The sequence below is a fragment of the Anarhichas minor genome, unplaced genomic scaffold, assembly GCF_050575085.1.
Source record: "Anarhichas minor isolate MPS153535 unplaced genomic scaffold, ASM5057508v1 ptg000021l, whole genome shotgun sequence".
NCBI lineage: Eukaryota > Metazoa > Chordata > Actinopteri > Perciformes > Anarhichadidae > Anarhichas > Anarhichas minor.
Window position 1 is genome coordinate 1,689,537 of NW_027466467.1, and position 21,748 is coordinate 1,711,284.

Consider the following 21,748-nt stretch of genomic DNA (forward strand, 5'->3'; position numbering starts at 1 on the left):
TTTTCTATGATTTATGGATTTTTATTGATGTTTGACGTCAGAGATATTAATGTTGACCTGATGATGGCCCTAGATGAAAAGTCGGAGGATCACCAACAGTTCATCCCGAGGAGATCATGAACGATGAACCACATTCCATCACCATACATCCTCTAGTCGTTGCTTCAGTCTGGACCAAAGCTTTAGACCGACGCCAGCTTCCTCAGAGCTACGATGCTAACAGAAAGCTGCCGAGCACGCTTCCTTCCTCCTCACGTGTACTGTATGCAGATGGGGAAAAAAAGCCCTGCCTCGCATTCAATCATTTTGATTGGTGAGCTAATCGATGAGCGAGGTCACGCTCGGTTAACGACCGATGACAACATCACGAGAGCAGCCGGCGGGTGATTTACTGAGCTAAACGATGGGGGCTGTGAATCAAGCCCTGATTAAAAGCAGGTGGAGAGTTGCTGCCTGGACACGAATACCGATGAGGGAATTAAAAAGGAGGGATTAATGAAGAGAGAGGAAGAAAAAAGGTGGATAAAAGAAGTGCGAAGAGTGAGAGTTCAGTAAGTGAAAGCAGTTTTTAATACACCGACACACTCAAATGTATCGGTGACAAATATTCAGTCCAAGTGGTTGCTTTGCATCTGTGAAGTTATTTATTGTCTCTTTAAATATTTGTACAGTTTGTGTCTCTGTGTAGTGTTTTGTGTCTTTGTGGTTGTTTTGTGTCTCTAGAACTTTGTGTCTCTGTTGTCGCTTTGCATCTCTTTGTGGTAGTTTGAGTCTCTGTAGTCAGTAAAAACTGTGTCCGCAATTAACAATTACTTTCATCAATAAATTTAATTAATCAACCAATCAGCCGATTATTTCCTCCATGAATCATTCTGTGATAAATGTTACAATAGGGCTGTGAAATATATCGATAATACATCATTATGATAGGATACGAGACTAGATATCTTAGATTTTGGACATCGTAATAATGGTAAAAGAGTCGCCTTTCGCTGGATTTAAAGGCTGCGTTACAGTAAAGTCACGTTATTTTCTGAACTTACCAGACTGTTCTATTATCTGCCTTTAAACTTCATCGTTATCACATTACTGATGATTATCTACCAAAAATCTCATTGTGTAAACATTTTGTGAAAGCACCAATAGTCAACAAAACCATATTGTTGCAATATGGACATCGAGGCATTTATTTGGTCAAGAGTATTGTGATATTTTCTCCACATCCCCCAGACCGTGTTAAATGTATATACTGTACATCAGGACTGTCACGGTTTGTGTATTTTAGCTGAACCAGCAGAGTTTGAGACAGTTTAAAGCCTCCAGCTGATGTGGAACAGTCTTCTTTGAGCTCCTCAGCTCTAAAAGTTGCTGTGTTCAGATGAGTGACTTGTGACAAAGCGTCCTCCCTCACGGCTGCTCTGAATGAAGCTGAACAGCAGCTCTACCTAAAAAAAATCGAAAAAGGAGTGAGCCCGTGTTGCAGGTAATTGATTCCAGCCGTGCCGCTCGGTCTCCTTTGGCACTGAATGAGCAGCGTATCGTCTGCTGAGGGAATATCAATCCACATTACACACCTGCCTCCCACATCTGCTGACAACGACACGCAAACACAGGAGAGCCTCCGCACGAAAACCCTTCATCCAGGGTGGTCGTACTTCTCTTAATTTAATATTTACACAGCTGCCAGTCTCCTGAGTAGCCCGCCCGCCTCCAGACTCATGAAACCTCTTAAATATACACGACTGCGTTTAAATTACTTCAGCTTCTATGTGCTACTTTCTGGTTCCACAAGTTTATGCATTTTAAAGAGTTTAAAGAAATAAACCAGATCAGACAGAAAAGTTTCTGTATTCAAAGGAAAGAATAGAAAAAAACAACAAAATAAAACTCATAAATATAATTCCCATGAATATTTTATCAACATGTGAAATTGTTCATGATATCTCGGTGTATGAACTTGTAACACAAAGCGATTCCTCCCTCTAGTGGAGCTCGGGGACAGTTATCCTCCATCAGGGTGTCATTAAAACGGCCTCTTGAACACTTCAACTCAGACTCAGTGTCGGGCCGATCACGACATATTGTAAATGGATCGTAACAGCTCAAATAAAACCGATCTGACGCAGATCTTTTCTTTACTGTGTTGTGAAAATTCAAAGTGTGCGAATGTAGAAAAAGGGACCACAAAGTGCAGCTTCAGTACAGGAACGTAAGAGCCACCTCAGTAACGGTTAAAACTATAAACCAGCACAAGAATGACAACAACTACCAACATCAGTTGTTATTGTGTGACTTTTAGTTCAGATTCACCAAAAGTCACGCAGGAACACGAACAAACGAACCGATGGAGGCAGCGTGTTCTGTGAGGTTAAGTTACTGTCCTCAATGCTTCAGTTCTCAGTCTGAAATACAGACTGTACAGCTGTCTGAAGGCCAGGTAAACGGAGACAATATCTAAAAAAGAAAAATAGCGTAAACTTGAACGGGTTGGAGTTATTTTTAGGTCGGTATTTGTCAGTTATTTTAATGTGTCTGATACATTCATCTATATTCCACTTGTGCTGCTGTGTATATAATTACTTTTATTATGTAGACTGAACATCTTTGAACGTGCAACGGGCAGCTGTGTGATTTGGGTAAATATAAGCGATCCGACTCAAACCCGGACCGTACCAACCTTTGAGTGTTTTCTTCAGGTGGGACAGGAGCCCCCCCAGTCTCTGCAGGTCAAAGTAGTCCACCTTCCCGTTGTAGAAGAGCTGTGGGGGGACATAGGCGCCTGGAGAAAGACGACAGAGAGGGATGAGGGAGTCGGGGGGGTTTAGGAGTGGATCGGGAAAAACAAAAGAAGGCAGATAATGAGCAGAGAGGCCCGAGAGGAAGAGATAAAGGGAGACGAGGGAGCAGAGACACAGAGCTCATCGTAAACAACCTTCAAGAGCTTCATCTCATTAACATTAACAATTAGTGTGGAAGGAGACATTTTGTAAATCGGAAGGTTGTGTGGACCGGATTTTATTCTCAAACGTAGAAAAACTCTGTATACATGTAGACACGGGCCTCATGTTCCTCTCCCCGAGACCAGCCTCAGGTCATAATTGACAAAGCTGAAAGGTTTCATACGAATATAAAACTAAACTAGGAGGTTATACCTTCACTGCTGATGCTGCTCGGGCTCTTCCTGCTGCTGCCGTCGTCCCAGCTGGCCCTCACTGCCGTTATGAGGCGGTGGAGGAAACACACCATGTACTCAGGAGGGCACAGAGCGGTCGGGTGCTGCTCAAACACACAAAGAAGAAGTGTAAAAATGTGCGAGTCTTCTTGACTTAAAACCAAAAAACTGGAGCTACTGGGACATTTGACATGATAAACATTGTGGTCCAGGAAGGAAAGAGTCATGTGACAGTCATGAGACTTCCTGTTGAACCGGACCAGAACTAAGAGACAACGTAGATCGTTCATGTCGGGTCCAAATGAACTGCAGGTGTGAAGGAGACTTCTTCTTCTCACCCAACCGTCATATCCGACTCTTTAATCACCGATTACAAATATGATGAGAGCTGAAACTAACATTTCATTTTATTATTGATGACTATTATTTTACAGTTTAAAATCGGTTAAATATTTGTGTAGGAAATATCAGCTAATAATTACCCCTCTGTTGCTGGCATTTTCTTGGAGAAACTTGCGGAACTTATTGAGGAAGATGTAGCGAGAGGCTTCTCCCTGAGAGAGAAAACAATGGGACATAAAACATACACACAATGAGAGCGAAGAGGAGACAGGGAGGCAGGAAACACCTCCTCACCTGTGACCAACACTAATTAAACATCAAGTCACAGACGAGAGGCTGCGATCCAGACTACAGACCAGGAAACCTCACACGGGCTTCTTTACTTCACTTTGATGTCACGGTGGTGTGGAGAGTCAGGATCTGAACGTTTAATCAAGCGGACGCCAACCAAGCGTTTTACAATAACACGCGACACTGCAGACTTTATAATTGACCCGTCTATCAGCTGCTCATGGACCAGCGTCACAAGACCTGCAGCCGTCACGAGTCTCAAACCTTCAAGAGCCGCAACTGTCGGGCATCAGTCACAACCGTAGAAGTCGCAATTATTGGTGTGGCAACCGTGAGAGTGGCAACCGATTTAAATGTTGTAGCATAATTCAGAAGGAGTTTTAATGAGGTTTTTGTTTACTTCCTTCTGTGCACAGTATTCATGACGTGGACACAAACAAGCTCAAAATCCCAGATTCACATGTATTGTCTGCGGGAAATATGTGGATCTTAAGTCCAGGTAATCAAACCTAAAACCCATTAATCAGTTTATTGTTAAAAGTTAGAATAACGTACAATAATAGAGACACAATATCAACTGTACATACCGTAGTTTTGTCTTTGTTATTGAGCAGCAGCTTCAGGATCTGAACCTGCAACTCTTCCACCACTGAGAGGAGATCAGAGGAGAGTTCAGCAGGATGTAAAAGTACTAAAACCACACAGTACAAATACTCTGTTACAAGTAAAAGTACAATTGTTTGTAAGATGTTGTGGAGCAGAAGAAGAAAATGAAATGGAAATACTCAAGTAAAGTACAAGTACCTCAAAACTGTGCTTAAGTGTAGTATTTAAGTAAATGTACTTAGTTACTGGTTTGAGGTTAGTGTTCATTGACTTTATAGATTAACAGGAGTTCAGACATCTGGCTGTAAACTAAATCTAAAGTGCTCTACAACTAATTTAAACTAGCAATAAGAAAATATACGTTGCAGATGATATCTGTGAGGACAGTTTGATGAGCCCTGAATGTGAGTAATAAAGAGAAGGAAGTGTGTTAGTCCTTAGAGGAGGAATAAAGAGACCTTCGATCCTCTTCTTCAGTCTCTGACAGCCTCTCTCGTACGCTCTCCGTCTCAGTCGCTCATCTGCACTTTCGTCTTTGGGCTCTCGCTCATCTTTCCCCTGAGAGACAAACAAGAAACAATAACAAAGAACGAATAAACGGTGAAAACATTCAGTCAGTATTCTTGTCATTAGTCGACCTTATCGGACTTCACCATCTCACAGATGTAAAGTTTCAGGTGCAGATGTGAAGCAGTCGGTCTCAAACACAAAAGACTGGATTTAAATGAGGAAGAGAGTGAGTTAACCTGATCTCTCTTTAACCTCTGTGACATTAGAGAAAGTAAATATATGAACACATCTCCTAAATAACACTGAGTCATCCATCTGCTAAATATAAACCCTGATCAGTTGGACTAGAAGCACCACCGGTGAGCGAGTGTTACCTCCTTGTCGAAGTGCGTGGGCCACCAGGTGGTCGGGATGAGCTCCTCTAGCCCCGCCTCCTTCACTCTCAGAGGGGTCTTGATGTAAAAAAACACGACTGAACGCAGCACATCAAACGTGAACTTCAGTTAAGGAGAATATGGACGACGGTGATTTGTTCAGCAGAGAAGCAGCTCATACAAGCACACCTCAACAGACCCAAACGATCCCTTTAAGAGGCGCCGTAACAGAAGGATATAAGACGTTGTTGAGCAGGTATTTCCTGGACTTCTCGTGGTGCAGGATGGCCGTCGTCAGACGCAGGTAGTGGATCTGAAGCACAGAGACTTATTAAAGTAGACTGAACATTAAAAACATGCGTTTAAGTTGGAGGAGAAACTTCACTGCAGTCAGGAGGGATTCAAAGACAACAAACAAGTGGATTTTAGACATTATTCTTTTGTCAAATTTTATATTTACTTTGAAATGACTTTTAAGAAAGTACTAATGTAAAAAAAACAAGTCTGTTACAAGTAAAAGTACTAATCAATGATCCGGGTCCTACCTGGAAGCCCAGATCAGGGATGATGGGGGAGAAGCGGTAAGCCCTCAGCAGGGACATCATCAGCTGCTTCAGACACTCGTTCACTTCATAGTCCTGCAGACAGACAGACACACACACACACACACACACACACACACACACACACACATATTAAACAAAGAGGAGAAGTCAGAAAACTGAGATACTAAAAAGTGAAAATGATGTGTTTGTTTCTGCCATGTTCAGTAGTAATCAGAGTGTACTCGTATACACATTTGGATGGAGTTATGATAGAGTTATTTTAAATATGCATCGCTCTGTGTAATTAACTCAGCTGCTACTTTCCCTGTTTTGTTTGGTCGTTTTATTTAAAACACACTGAGGGAGAGTCCTCATTATCGATGGTGCCGAGTTACATCGGACAATCAAACTAAAGTCAAATACCCTTGAAAGAAAACATGGCGTACTCAATGTAAAGTAAAGTCAGTTACAGTCAATAAGATTACGCAAATAAACCTTGGAATTGTCTCAACTGAATTAATGACGCCAACTTAAAAGGGCAGAGATACAAAAGAACATTTTTGACCGTCATTTTTGGGGGACGCGGGGACGTGGGGGGGGGGGGGGGGGTTCTTAAATTGCAGAATCACTATTAAATCACCTGATGAATTATTCAAAAGTGGCATAGCGACCTTTGTCAGTGGTGAGTCGGACTGTCAGGAGACATCGGGGTGTCTCGCTGTCTTCAGGTACGATTTGTTCTGAAAACTGGTTGTGACTGTTTTGGTGTTTTTACCTCCATCAGCAGCCAGAAGAGATCCAGAAGCTGCTGTATGAGCTGGTGTTCTACTGAACCGCCTCCCTCCAGAATCCCCAACAGGAAGTTCATCAGCACATCCTCCACCAGGTATACTTTACACTGTAAGAGACAACAATACTACCATTACTTTACACTGTAAGAGACAACAATACTACCATTACTTTACACTGTAAGATAATACTCTCATTACATTACACTGTAAAAAACAACAATACTCATTACTTTACACTGTAAAACAAATTGCTCTCCTGCACACTCATTGATCACAGGAAGTGAAAATATTTAGTTGAGCCTAAAATTAAAACTAAACTGCAGTTTATAAAATCAGTTCTCTAAACAGAGTCGTCTTTAGCTTCAGCTCAACGTTTAAGGCTTCTAGAAGCTTTAACTTTTGAACAAAGATTCAACCAGCAGACTTTCATCATGTCCGTCACAAACTGCTTCTGTCCTCACCTTTAACAACATTAACACTTTCACTGCCTTACTCTAAAACCACAATAAAACATAAATACAAATATAAAACCCAACAATTTTCCAACAAAAAGTTGGAACTCGAGAACTTGAGATTTTCCACCAATTAGATATAGAACATGTACCTTTATAGTAGTGAACCTAATTGGGGGGGAAATGCACTTTAAAGAACGGAACCATCTGAACATTGTCAGAAGGCGATCGAGCACTTTCGCTTTTCACACGACCAGAAAGACAGAAGGTTGCGTCACCATGAGAGGAGCGAAGTGGTTGAAGATGTGAGCCATGGTGACGAGGACTGTAGGTTCTCCATGAAGCCTCCAGACTGAACAGTCCTTCTCCACCAACCTCTCCTCCTGCACACAAACACACAACAGGTTCAACTCAAAGGAGCTCAAGTCATCATGTTGGACTTCATCCGAACATGAGACAGAAAAATAACTTTGCATGAAGCTTGCAGGAAAACCCAGCTGATGCAAACAGACGATTAAAACTAGTTTAATCTGGAACAGTTATTATTGGTTTCATGAAAGACCACCCGTTCCTACCTGCGTACAGACCACCACATGTTCCTACCTGTGCGTCGATGGAAGTGGAGAGGACATTCTTGATGTAGCCCAGCAGTTTGTGGGCTTTCATGAGGTCTGTAGTTGGGGGGTTCTGGAGCGGTATGTAGCCGTCCACAGGATACGTGATCACACTCAGGTCAAAGACAAACACTGAACAGGTAAGAGGTGTGTAAAGTGCTTCTTACATTACCATTATTGTTTATGGTGAACAACAACCGACAGTTTCAATAAACTGACACATAACTTTAGTTAGTTTTTCATTTCAAAAGTATAGAACAGATGAAACACTAGATGAGCCGTCGTGTGGACTGTAAAAGGATATCTGAGCGGTCTGCTGCCGAAGTTGAAAGCCACCGACTCTTTAAAGGAGAGGCTGATGGCAGGAAAGTAAGCGACGCCCGGACCCATCTTAATGTTGCTGAACGCTGTGCCCAGAGACTGACCATTCCTGAACACACACACACATTCAGTTATGTTGAGCGCATAACAGCTGCTGATTACATGTTTTGTCTGAAGAAGTTTTCAGGGCTTTTTCAGGTTGTTGATGAGCATTTCTGGACGGGTACATGTAGATAGGATTTAACCAGAACTAAATATATCAGTTTATTTACTCACAAGCAGAATGTGATGGTTGCCTCGTCCAGGTCTATCAGACAGCTGACGATGTCTCCAGCCGCCCACGACTGAGGAAACAAACCGCTATCAGCACCGAGGTGAGACAGTATAGAAGCAAATAAAGTCCACGGAGCTTCATCTGTAACTCAGAGTCTGAATTCTCGTTCACCTTTCCGTAGTTAGTAGTCGTCACGTTCCACTTTCTCACTCGGTTTCCATCATAAGCGTACGAGTCCGGAGTGTCGCCAACACCCTCCTGAGCACACACACACACAAGATACAGCACACACACACACACACAAGATACAGCACACACACACACACACACAAGATACAGCACACACACACACACACACACACAAGATACAGCACACACACACACACACACACACAAGATACAGCACACACACACACACACACAAGATACAGCACACACACACACACACACAAGATACAGCACACACACACACACAAGATACAGCACACACACAAGATACAGCGCACACACACACACACACACACAGATACAGCACACACACACACAGATACAGCACACACACAGATACAGCACACACACAGATACAGCACACACACAGATACAGCACACACACAGATACAGCACACACACAGATACAGCACACACACACACACACACACAGATACAGCACACACACACACAGATACAGCACACACACAGATACAGCACACACACAGATACAGCACACACACACACAGATACAGCACACACACAGATACAGCACACACACAGATACAGCACACACACAGATACAGCACACACACAGCACACACACAGATACAGCACACACACACACACACACACAGATACAGCACACACAGTGTTTAAGGTTGCAATTTACAGAAACGTTATAGTATATTTATTATTATAGATCCATCTGAAATGTCAACAGATATTGTGAACATGAGAATAATGAGCAGTGTGTGTGTGTGTGTGTGTACCTCCTGGTTGAAGCGACAGTTGAGTGTACACCACCCGATCTGCATCAGACCCTGGGAGGAGATCAGCACCTCGTAGGCCCATTTACCTGCAGACACAACAACAGAAACAATAAGTAATAAGTGATTGATTTGAAATTTTCAGACAGAAGATGTTTTCAAAGGGCCAAACGAGGGGAGCCGTAAAGCCCCGGGACGATTGCGAGGACTGAGAAGTATTTTTTGGTTCATTATGAACCTGTGTCGGACCGAATTTAACCTCATTTGACGACGTTAATGTGGTCGACATTATGAGAGAAGCTCATCTGTGACTTACCTTTATAAACACACGTGGTGGCTCTGATGGAGCTGAAGTTGCTGTGGCCGATGACCTAAAATCAGAAAAAGAAGAATTAGAATCATTAAAGAACATTTAATACAGAAACCAGAGAGGACATCTGTAACCGCAGAGGTTACAAGTTCTACTGTACGAATCCAGTCACCGTCAATTATAATCCCTAACAATAACAACGTGATGTATGAAAGTTTTTTTACTTTATTCATTTGTCGTTAATGTATTTAACCAGGAGAGAGTCTCAGTGAGATCACATTTTTCAAAGGCAGCAGCACAATGACCAGTGCTGCAGACGCACAAACACACTTATAACCATTTAAAATGACATATTACAGAATGAACAAATATGAAAAACATTCTTCAAAAGTCATCAACATCAGGAACCGATCAATCGAAACATCTACGGCCAGATGTGTTTGCCTCCAACGTCATTTACATTTCCTTTAAATGCGTCCAGAGAGACCAGCTCAGATCTTAGAGCTGCATGCGTAGATGCACGTATGGACCCTTCAACAGCCGACCTCATGGTGTTAGCTGGAGGCAAACACTGACCTCAGAGTAGATGATATCGTATCGCGTTACGTTTGAGAGGATGAACTGTGATTCCTCGATACTTTCACTGAAATACAGAATAAATCTCAAAGGTTCAGAGACTTTGTTTTTCCCCTTAATAGAGAAATTTGACCAGGAGACTTTTTACATGTTGTACAGTAAATAAAATAAATTAAGGGTATTGTAAGAGCCAAATTCAATGTGCTGCTAAATATTCACTTGTATTTACATGTTTAACTTTAATCACATCTGTTTCTACTTTGAATGTTACAAGGATGTCGTTATAATTTGTTATAGTAAGAAATACATGTAAGTGACAGACAACTGTCACTTTAAGGTCACTTTGCGACAGTTACTGACAGTTGTGAGTAATATCTGAAGCGGTAGGGAGCCGCACAGTTTTCCGACCGTGTTATGGACCGTGTTATGAACCGTGTTATATGGAACGATCTACGTGGATTAAGTTGTGGATAACCTGTGGATACTTATAGTATGTCCAAGTAATCAGCGTACTTTTAGGAAGAAAGGAAGTTGATTGACTGACTTGTACGAAGGAAATTGGATCAATAAAACACGTATTGCTTTCATCTACGAGCGGCGTCGGTGTGAGCTATGTGCCAAGGACCAGAAACACGCGTCAACTTAAGGTTTACATACTGCTAAAGATCTGGACGCTACAGGTATTATCCTAAAACACTGTTCCAACAGATAGCTGGAGGTGTTAAATCTAAAAGTCACCACACGGACTGTTCTGCTGTCAGCTGAAGCCTTTAATTCATCTCCATTAAGTAAGTGAGTGCGTGTGCGATGAAGATGTAATAATACATGGCATTATATGTTGCTGATCTTACCCCCAGCAGGTCATCGTCTACAAACAGAAGTCCTTCAAAGCCGCTGGTGTGATCCAGGACGACGGGCTGAGGGCCCAGACGGCCTTCAACAGGCTGATCTGAGGACACATTCAAACACTCAACATCAGCACTGATTTTGTTTTCATAGTTTTCTGTGTGCAGCTGATCACATCCTCTACATTTGATCCCTCAGTTCAGAATCAAACTGAGCTTTCGTCAGACGGCCTCACGGTTTCAAAATGATCGTCAACGTGTTTATTTAAATCGTATTTCAATCCGCGTTCAGTTGTTGAATTCAGCTGCGTTGAAACACAGCGAGGTACCGACGTTACAGATGAAGCGCGGAACACCTGTATCGAAAACATTAGTAGTATTTTAATAGATGTGAGGCGTACTTTGACACAATTCAAAGCGGTGCATGGATTTCACTTCATTCATCACGGCTCTGAGTGAAATGTTAAAAAACAGATCAAGGAACTCAACGTCACAGGCTGCAAGGAAGGACGGGTCAACTGTGTCATGTTTGAATCATTTAATAAATGATGTGCAACTTTTCCTCTTTTGTGTTACTGCCATTTTTTTTCTTCTTTAGTAGTTTTTTTTTTTGTGTATTTGTTGTTTGTTTTGCTGCATTTCTGAAGCACTTTTCTAAATCAATAAACGGATGTTTTAAATAAAACTAACATACACACATACAATAACTTTACCTCTAGTGTCCTCAGCGGGTTCTCCCTCTGACAACAATCTCTCCAGGTGAGCGCCAAGATCCTGGAAACCAAGAGGCTTCCTGCAGGAAGAGGAAGAAGAACATGCATTATTATGAGTAAACCAAAGGAGAAGAAAAGAAAGAAATATGGGAAAATCATCCTTTTCTCAACTTTCTTATTTTACTAGTACTGTGATTAAAGCCAGATAAACTGCACATGATGAAGGGACATTATTTCAACCAGATATATTTATTTCTTAACATCCGTATATTTTTAAATTTTTCTAATGAATTAAATCAGTATTTCCTCGTCTGTAATATAATATTATGACGGGTGGAAGAAGAGCCTGGTGCTCTAAACGTTAAAGTCATTCTAATCTTGGTTTTATTGCAACCAGAAGAGAAACGAGAGAATACGATATTTTTAGGCGACCAACATTTCATGAAGTGAAAACACTGAAAGAGTTCAAGTTCTGAGACGAAAACACAGACAACTCCGTAGTAGAGACCTGTCAATCACTGTGTAGCCCCGCCCTAAAGCATCCCCTGCTTTATGGTCTGTTTGACTCTAAATGGACCATAATGTACTAAATGAACATCATGCTGTATTGAAGAAGACTTGAAACTAGAGCTTGAGACCATAAACTCATGTTTACTGAGGTAATAAATCAAGAGAGAAGTAGAGTCATTTTCTCATAGACTTCTATACAACCAGAGGAGTCGCCCCCTGGTGGCCATTAGAGAGAATGCAGGTTGAAGGTTACTCAGCATCGAGTAAAAAAATAAATATTGTGGGCATAAAAACGAGACTCGAGCTCCGTAAAGATTAGGATGTAACAAACTGAATCGGGCGTACTCACTGCTTTATTTCTGTCTTTGTCTGTGCCCAGTTTAAACGAGTGGCTGTATTTTCACACATGAGCTCTGCTGTGCGGCCTTCAGACCTCATCAACACCTGAAACTCAACCTGCTGCCAACGCTCCCACCTGATCCTCAGAGTTTCCTCACTGTAGTCACTCCAGGGTTAACCGGTAGAGACGGGGTGTGTATGTGTCTATGTATAGAGCTGCTGGGGGGGGGGGGGGGGTAACATGAATCTGCCTGGCTTAAGGAAAGGAGCCGGGTCAGGGTATAACACACGAGTAAGTACACAAATACATGAACTCAAGTTTCACCAGCTGTAGTGTCGCATAGCCAGAGCTTTCTCCACAGCGCTGTGTCAAGCATGTGTTTGAGGTGAAGCGTTGTCATAATACAGTTTTAAATTAACTATTGACGTGCGGCCGAGATGTCATATTATACTGACTTAAAGAAAGATCACACCGTAATCATTTTAACATTAGATAGATGGATACCAAAGCTTCATATCTTAAAAGCTGCATTCTCTCTAGTGACCACCAGGGGGCAACTCCTCTGGTTGTTTTGAAGTCTATGAGAAAATGACTCTACTTCTCTCTTGATTTATTACCTCAGTAAACATTGTAAACATGAGTTTATGGTCTCAATCTCTAGTTTCAAGTCTTCTTCAATACAGCATGATGTTCATTTAGTACATTATGGTCCATTTAGAGTCAAACAGACCATAAAGCAGGGGATGCTTTAGGGCGGGGCTACATGGTGATTGACAGGTGGCTACCACAGCATTGTCCAGTCTGGGATTTGTCAGTGTTTTTGTTTTGGAACTTTAACCCTTTCACTGTGTGTTTTCAGCTGATGAAAGTTAAATGTTTTATCCAGCGTTCCGTCGTACTTAGCTCCACCCTCTTCTGCTTGCAAAAACCAAGATGGTGATGTCCAAAAACACAGAATTTGAGGCTCCAAAACAGCCACAAACCAATAGGTGACATCACAGAGACTTGATCCACCTTTTAAAAACAGTTCATGGACTACACCAGCTGTGACCTAGTTATCATCTGTTGCTCAACAAAACATCAAGCTGAGGACACATTTGTTTATCCGACAGGTTTCCACACACGAGATGTGGAGACATTTCACCACACATGTGGCCCTCATGGTGGCGCTAGAGGGGAAGGTCAGAGGATCACTAAAGTCATGGAGGTTCATCCTGAGGGGAACATCAACGTCTGCACAAACTTTCATGGCAATCCATCCAACAGTTAGAGGCATTTCCTCCTCCCTTGGATATTTAAAACTGAGTCACCGACCGAATACAGCAGAATGTGTCCACGTCTCATAAAACAGCAAATAATAAACTCATTGCACTTCCTCTAACAGCTTCACAATAAAAGCCTCCCGCTGAGTCACTGAGACGGTAAAATAAAAGCACATCTGAGTGTTAAAAACACATTAAGATACAAACATTCTGATGGACTGAGAGGTGAGGAAGGACTGGTGTTACCTGAGGGAGGCCAGCGCAGGACCCTGTTTGGTGGAAGGAAACACATGGTGCAGGTAGTCACTGAGCAACTTCTCGTTCACGATACCTGAGAGAGAGACAGAGACAATCATTACCTCGAACATCCTGCGTCTGTACCCGTGTCTTCATGTAACCCGTGTCTTCATGTAACCCGTGTCTTCATGTAACCCGTGTCTTCATCTCACCCGTGTCTCTTCTGTATGTGACATGTACACACAGAGTATTGTAGCAGCAGGTCCTACCTGTGGCTTTGGGTTTGTCTGTGTCTGAAGCCAGTCTGTAGTTGCGGCGGGTCAGAGCGGTGCCTCCTCCTTTAGAGCTCATACTGACTGACACCTGAACACCTGGACCTAACACCTGCAGAGGGAGAAAACATGATTAGTGTTTATGTAAACCATAAAAGGAGAAGACTAGATACAGATTTGCTTTGGATAGAGATATATATGTGGATAGAGATGTATGTATGTATGTATGTATGTATGTATGTATGTATGTATGTATGTATGTATGTATGTAGATAGATATATACACACACATACTGTATATAGCCAAAGCAAATCTGTTTGGCTAGCTAGCTAGCTAGCCACAGTTAGCTAACTTTAGCACCAAAATAAAGTGTCCTTTTCTTTATACAAAAACATTTTAACCGGATCAAGATCAGCCGAATTACACAGCACACATCACGTGACAGTTTAAAGCATCGCAGAGCTGCAGTGTAGTTTTAACGTAGTGACAGAAACACACTGTTCTATCTGAGCAGCATCTCTCTAGCACCTAACAGCTAGCGTTAGCTAACTGAACACGACGAGCTGACAGCTGAACACCTTTACCTTCCGCTTTAAACGCGCCTCTCCTGCAGCTGTGACTCGGAATAAAGAAGATAAACTGTGTTAACAGCTGTCGGGACGATAATTTCTGCCACAACAGTCAACGCCTCTCGCGATACGGTGCGCCAGATGGTACAAAATAAGAAGCGTAATGCTTGGCAAAAGAAAAGCGAAGCAGCAAAAAACGATCATCCAGCGGTGGAAGAAGTATTAAGTCCTTTAAACGTAAAACAAATACTATTACCTCGATGTAAAGTATTTAATTAAATATAAAACACTTACATTTAAAAACGTACGTCATAATGCAGTGTCCCATCGTAGAATAATTGTGTAACATTTGATATATTTATTGATACATTACTTTGTTCATCACTTTACTGTTGCAGCTGGTACATTTGATGCTCATTTTAATTGTTTCATATACTCCTATTTAGTTTTAATCTATAATAAATAATAATATATAATAAATCATACTTTATTATTTGATTATATTTTGTATTAATAATCTGAAAAGTACAATATTTATTAAACTTGGTCCACAGGCTGTATCAACAGCTGAACTAGAGATGATTATACATGCCTTCATCTCTTCACGCATTGATTATTGTAACGCACTTTTCTCCTCACTCAGTGTATCTGCTCTTGAACCGTTTGCAGGTAATCCAGAATGCTGCCTTCAGATGATGGAAATCATGTGAGCAGATTAACTGCAGACGGAAGAATCAGAAGAATTGAGATACAGCAATACAAGTACAATACAGGACTGTAATCACAATGCAAGGCCACCACTGACTCTGAAGGCTTCTGCTTTTAGGGACTTGTGCTTCACGTGTTTTTTCTCTCAGATTACTGTCGCAGTTTTCAACAGTTTTAAACAGATTTAAACAGCCCTCTTCCCAAAGCAGTCTTCTGCAGACCAGTGTTATTGGATGGGAACTTGATTTTACGAGACAGTGCCATGCTGGTGTGTCCAACATGCTAAAGAGCTGGTAGTCTGTTGCACTGGTTCCCAACACAATTCCAGCCTGACGGTCGGTTAATTCAGGATTTAAGTGTAACAAATAAATCAATGAGGTAGTTAAATTATATATAATGTTTAATAAGAATAAACCAAACATCTCTTTTTCATTATTTATTGCCCCGTGATCAACACATGCTCACTCTTCCATGAAGGAATGTTTAGTTCTTAAATGACACAAACATAACAAGTAAACACATGATGCTAATATATACAACTAATGCAAATTAACCATAAACATCAAATATCAGATGAGATAATCAGCATTAAATACATCTGCATCAATAACCTAGATAATTAACAAAGACACATGTAAATATAAACTCTGTTTAAATACACGTATACTGCCATCTAGTGGTAGAAAGGGTGAACTCGTGGTTTCTCTCCTTCACACCTCGAGTGAAGCAGCTTCTCACAGAAGCTTTTTATAAAGTCTGCATACTAATGAGATATATAAATATCATAAAACCATCGTCTGCACTCTCCGAGTAGAGAGAGTCCTTCAAGTTCTCTCTGATCGAGTCTAACTCGTTCCCGTGTCGGTGTGTTTGTGTTCAGCACAAATCTGCAAATTGTGTTTTTTTTGTTGCTTTCTTTCCGAAACTGTTCAGTTGGTCTGATATCCAGGGCTGTGGGTGTTTAGGCAGCCAGTCGTTTCTTGCAAAAAAATGTCCCAAATACAAGCAGAGAATGAGTCGTGATGTTTCATTTTGTTCAGTTTTATTCCAACAACACGGGGGGGGGGGGGGGGGGGGGGGGGGGGAGGGGGACTTGAAGCGATTAAGGAATCTGTAAGAACTTCAATCTACTTTCAGTTCTGCTTATTGATCATATTTATCATCTGTTCCATTTTAAGATGAAACACATCAGAGGGCTGACAGAGCTCCGCCCCTTCCATGACATCATCTGAGACAAACAGGAAACAGTTTGTTACTGTTCAGTTCTCAGTGAGAAGAGACTCACCGACAGACAGACGGTAAGATTTACCTTCATTACAAAGCTGTGACTTCAACTGAGGACAGTTACAGGTACAAGTACTAGAGTACTTCAGTACTGAAGTACTTCTACCTGCTGCTGATGGAAAAAATAATTTAAACTCAAAGTGAAAGTAACTGAGGCAACTTTATGCAGCAGAGAAACTGACTTCCTGTTTTAACGTGCTGTCTGCTGTGTTTTCAGCTTCACTCAGAGACTAAATGTCTTCCAGATTAGAGGAGGATCTCTGCTGTCCGGTCTGTCATGAAGTCTTTAGAGATCCTGTTGTTCTGTCATGTAGCCACAGCTTCTGTAAAGACTGTCTGAAGAGCTGGTGGAGAGAGAAACCAACTCGGGAGTGTCCAGTTTGCAATAGAAGATCTTCAAAAGAAATTCTACCGTATAACCTGGCGTTAAAGAACCTGTGTGAGTCCTTCTTACTGGAGAGAGATCAGAGAGCTTCAGAGCCTCTCTGCAGTCTGCACTCTGAGAAACTCAAACTCTTCTGTCTGGACCATCAGCAGCCAGTGTGTGTCGTCTGCAGAGATTCAGAAAAACACAGCGACCACAGATTCAGACCCATCGATGAAGCTGCTCGACAACACAAGAAGAACCTTCAGGAAACTCTGGAGACCTTAAAGGAGAAGTTAAAGGTTTATGAAGAAGTTAAAGTGAAGTCTGATCAAACAGCAGAACACATGAAGGTCCAGGCCCGACGCACAGAGAGGCAGATTAAGGAGCAGTTTAAGAAGCTTCACCAGTTTCTAGAGGAGGAAGAGGAGGCCAGGATGGCTGCACTGAGGGAGGAAGAGGAGCAGAAGAGTCAGATGATGAAGGAGAAGATGGAGGCTCTGAGCAGAGAGATAGCAGCTCTTTCAGACACAGTCAGAGCCACAGAGGACGAGCTGAGAGCTGAAGACGTCTCATTCCTGAACAACTACAAGGCTGCAGTGGAAAGAGTCCAGCAGCGCCCCCTGCTGGAGGATCCACAGCTGCTCTCAGGAGCTCTGATAGACGAGGCCAAACACCTGGGCAACCTGACCTTCAACATCTGGAACAAGATGAAGGACCTGGTCTCCTACACTCCTGTGATTCTGGACCCAAACACTGCTCATCCAGAGCTCATCCTGTCTGAAGATCTGACCAGTGTGAGACGAGGAGAGATACAGCAGCTTCCTGATAATCCAGAGAGGTTTGATGAAGACTTCTCTGTTCTGGGCTCTGAGGGATTTAACTCAGGGACTCACAGCTGGGATGTCGAGGTAGGAGACAGTACATTCTGGTTACTGGGTGTGTTAGCAGAGTCTGTCCAGAGGAAGGGAGACATAGAGTCTGGATTATGGGGGATATTGTTCGATGAAGGTAAATACTCAGCATGTTCACCATCAGCTCCACTCACTAATCTCTTAGTGCAGAAGAAGCTCCAGAGGATCAGAGTGAATCTGGACTGGAACAGAGGAAAGCTGTCGTTCTCTGATCTTGATACTAACACACACATACACACCTTCACACACACTTTCACTGAGAGGATGTTTCCATACATTTACACTGTAGATAAACTGAAGATATCATCACTGAAGGTCTGTGTGTCAAAACAACAGGTCTGATAGAGACTTTAGTCTGAAGGTGGTGATTAGTAAACAACTCTTCACTTCTTCAAAGTGAATATGAGTCCATCTATTTATGTAGATTGTGTACATGAGAAAACAAATGATGAATTCAGTTTAAACTTTATTGATCTCTGTTTGTCTGTCAGATATTTGCAGCAGCAAACAGTAACAGGAAATAAAGGGTGAAAGAAGAGTAGAGCAGAATAATGAGGTTAACATTCAGTAAAACTGAAAAGTAAAACCTGAGTCTTCAGAGCTGCTTTAACTTCCTGTCTGTTCAACTGACCTTCCTGCTTGATTATCAAAATAAGATAAAAAATCAAGCGAACACATAAAAGGAATCTGTGGTTTTAAGTTGCTCTCAATGTTTCACACAGTTCCTACAACAAATTACAAGAAGATACAAATAGACAAAACTAGATAAATTAAACATTTAACTATAATATTCATACAAGGTGAAATAATAAACAAGTATATAAAACAGTATAAAATGTCTAAATACAAGACAACTTGTTCTGTAAATATTAAATAAGAATGCAAAGATCAACTCGGACAGAAGTTGGTTGGAAGTTGTGTTGTGTAAATTTATCATATTGTTCTTTCAGTTATAACTTGCATCTCTTAAACCTGCATACATGCAGACCATCCGGACTCATTTAAACCATAAATGTATCATATCGAATGTATTTTCATGTTTAACCCGCAATAATGATTTGAATATGTAAAGTTGTGTGCGATTTGGAACTTGTTTTAATACATGTTTAAAATGAAAGAATGCAAAGAGTGGTGGAATATATATTGAACGGGTGATGTACTCGATTATCTACAGCAGGTGGAGCAGTGTTTACATGCATGTCCATATACAGTTATGGTGTTTAAATGATCAGGTTATGTAACGTGGAAACATGATATTGGAGAATTCTAAAGTTTCAATTGAAGAACACAAGTTTAATGTTTTAACTTGATGGTTTTCAAAGTAAAGTATGAACTAATATTTAATCATGTTTGTAAGAATAGAATGATTTTGATCTTTCTTTGCTTCCATAATAAAGGGGTTAACAAAACTAAAGTGTTGTATTGTTTCATGGTGTACACAGACTCAGCAGGTAGAGCGGGTCGTCCACTGATCACAGGGTCGGGGGTTCGATTCCCGGCTCCTCCTGTCCTTGATTACCAACATTTATAACTACATTATTACCAAATGATTGAAAAGCAGCCAATGGCAATCAGAAATGTGTTCTTATTAAAGGCTTATAAGTAATCTATAAAACAATATTCATAACCATTATTACAGTTATTAAGTACAACTTATAAATCATCTGTGAAGGATGTTTTTTCATAAAGTAGAACCAAAATCTTTATCTGCAGGTTAACTTGTATTTATAACTGTGAAATAAATAAATATAGTGTAGTAGACGTATAAAGTAACAGCAAATAAAAACACTGGAAGAAGTTGAACTAAAGCAAAGTTAGTGAGAAATCTAGTTTAGTTCACTAAAGATTCTTAGAAAAAGACATTTTAACAAGATGTAAAACAAAAAAGTAATATCCCATGATAGTGATACTCGTCACCCGGAGAGGTTGGAGGGAGGCTTAACTGAGTTTAATTCAAAGAGTGCCAACCTTTCCACATATCTTACATGAATCAAAGAAATCTAATATTCCACTTAAGATGTGTAACTTGTACCTGTTTTAGGCCGTTGATGGAGCTACTCAGCGTCATGTATTAGCTTAAAGGTGACGAGACTGAGAGCATTTGGATTGCCTCTCAATGGTTCTCAACATGGCGCCGGCTGAGCCAGCGGCTAGCAGCTAAGCTAAACAGCGCTAGCAATGCAAACAACTGCAAAAGTGCTGACAGAGCTAACAGTGCTTACCTGAGGGGGGGGAACTGGAGGTCGGGTGCTACGCTTCTGCAACGACGCTGTCAGTCGGGACGGCGTTATCAGCTGTGACCTCCGTAGAAGAGCAGAGCAGAGCGGCAAACATGAGCTAACCAGTGGAGCACGCTAACATGCACTAAAGGGCACGCACGGCCCGATGTCAACAAAACAAGGAGGAACTCAGACAACAACACAAATAGAAGGAGGTAAACATTACTCCAGCACATTCTTACACAGATACAGAATAGTTGTTTGCTGCTAACTTAACGCTCTGAATGTTGTTTGTATTTCCTTTAAGTGCGGCCGTGGTGATTCTTCCTCAGACTGAGACTCTGGAGGTTTATCCATGATGTCGCTGTGTGAACACTGAACAACGACCCCTTTTGCACATGAAGGCTGCACACAAAGGTGAAAGGTCAAGTGTGTGGTGTTGGTGTCTGCTGGTCAAATACAGTAGAGAAGCAATGGTTAAAATAAAAGTTTAAAAAACAGGTTTCCTTTCATGGCCCCGAAGTGTTTGAAGCTTTAGTAGTTTGTTACAGAAAAAAATGTCCAATAAGTAATTAACTATTTGAATCTGTTGGAGCTATTTATTTGATATTGTATTTTGTTATTTCATTTATAAGTAGTATTGTTTAATTATTGTAGATGTTTTATATATTAAGATTATTTTTCTCTTTAATAGTAATTTGTTTAGTTATATTGTTTTTTGGGTAATTACTGTGGGCACCTGTTGCTATATATATGAGTAGAAGGATAGGACCAGCATGCACCGGGGTGGGCGTATAGTTTTTACCAGCATATCACATCACAGGAGAGACAGCACGACAGGAGTTTTGTTAGTTCGTTTGTTTGCTTGTTTTGTTTGCTTTATTCAATAAACACAAAAATCGGAATCCTGCATGGACAATCCACTCTCTTCTGGCTGCGTAAAAATACCGACCACGGTGCATCAGTGGCGTTTGAGTATTGTTTGTTTAAGTTGGATGAAGTCGAACAATGGCCACTACAAATCACTATGTAAATATGAATGTAGTTGAACTAGCAGCAAGCTACTTCAAAATGTTGTTAAACTACTAGCTTTATTAAATGTAGTTGTGTACTCCCCAACACTACTCACAAGTACCTCAAATATGTATTTAAATACAGTCGGCCTACTTTCATAATTGTACTCAGTTAAAGTCCACCAGTGAACAAAAAGCAGGAAACTGTTGGAAAATCAGTCGTTATTGATGAGAAATGAAGCTTTTAAACAAAAATATAAATACATGAAAATATACTCGTGTCTGTTTCTAAGTGGAGGAAAACTTGTTTTACTGTGTTGTTAAGCAGGACGACTGTAAAGA

General features: G+C 41.2%; 2 protein-coding genes across 2 annotated transcripts in view; one reads left to right on the forward strand and one right to left on the reverse strand.

The window, feature by feature from the left end:
- rnf123 (ring finger protein 123) overlaps nt 1-15,032 on the reverse strand; it is a 105,659-nt gene extending 90,627 nt beyond the window's left edge. The window contains 21 exon segments of the mRNA XM_076096003.1: nt 2,678-2,779; nt 3,153-3,276; nt 3,655-3,726; nt 4,393-4,454; nt 4,870-4,969; nt 5,296-5,418; nt 5,540-5,608; nt 5,841-5,933; nt 6,616-6,738; nt 7,362-7,466; nt 7,687-7,801; nt 8,002-8,127; nt 8,295-8,362; nt 8,464-8,550; nt 9,273-9,358; nt 9,586-9,640; nt 11,007-11,104; nt 11,714-11,793; nt 14,072-14,156; nt 14,332-14,446; nt 14,920-15,032. Coding sequence (XP_075952118.1) covers nt 2,678-2,779; nt 3,153-3,276; nt 3,655-3,726; nt 4,393-4,454; nt 4,870-4,969; nt 5,296-5,418; nt 5,540-5,608; nt 5,841-5,933; nt 6,616-6,738; nt 7,362-7,466; nt 7,687-7,801; nt 8,002-8,127; nt 8,295-8,362; nt 8,464-8,550; nt 9,273-9,358; nt 9,586-9,640; nt 11,007-11,104; nt 11,714-11,793; nt 14,072-14,156; nt 14,332-14,413 — 1,855 coding nt within the window. The 5' untranslated portion in view covers nt 14,414-14,446; nt 14,920-15,032.
- Nucleotides 15,033-16,850: 1,818 nt separating this feature from the next.
- LOC142954752 (zinc-binding protein A33-like) lies at nt 16,851-21,199 on the forward strand. The gene is made up of 2 exons (XM_076095958.1): nt 16,851-16,910; nt 17,114-21,199. Exon 2 carries the CDS (start codon nt 17,131-17,133, stop codon nt 18,514-18,516), a length of 1,386 nt encoding a protein of 461 aa, XP_075952073.1. The 5' UTR covers nt 16,851-16,910; nt 17,114-17,130; the 3' UTR covers nt 18,517-21,199.
- Nucleotides 21,200-21,748: the final 549 nt, after the last annotated feature.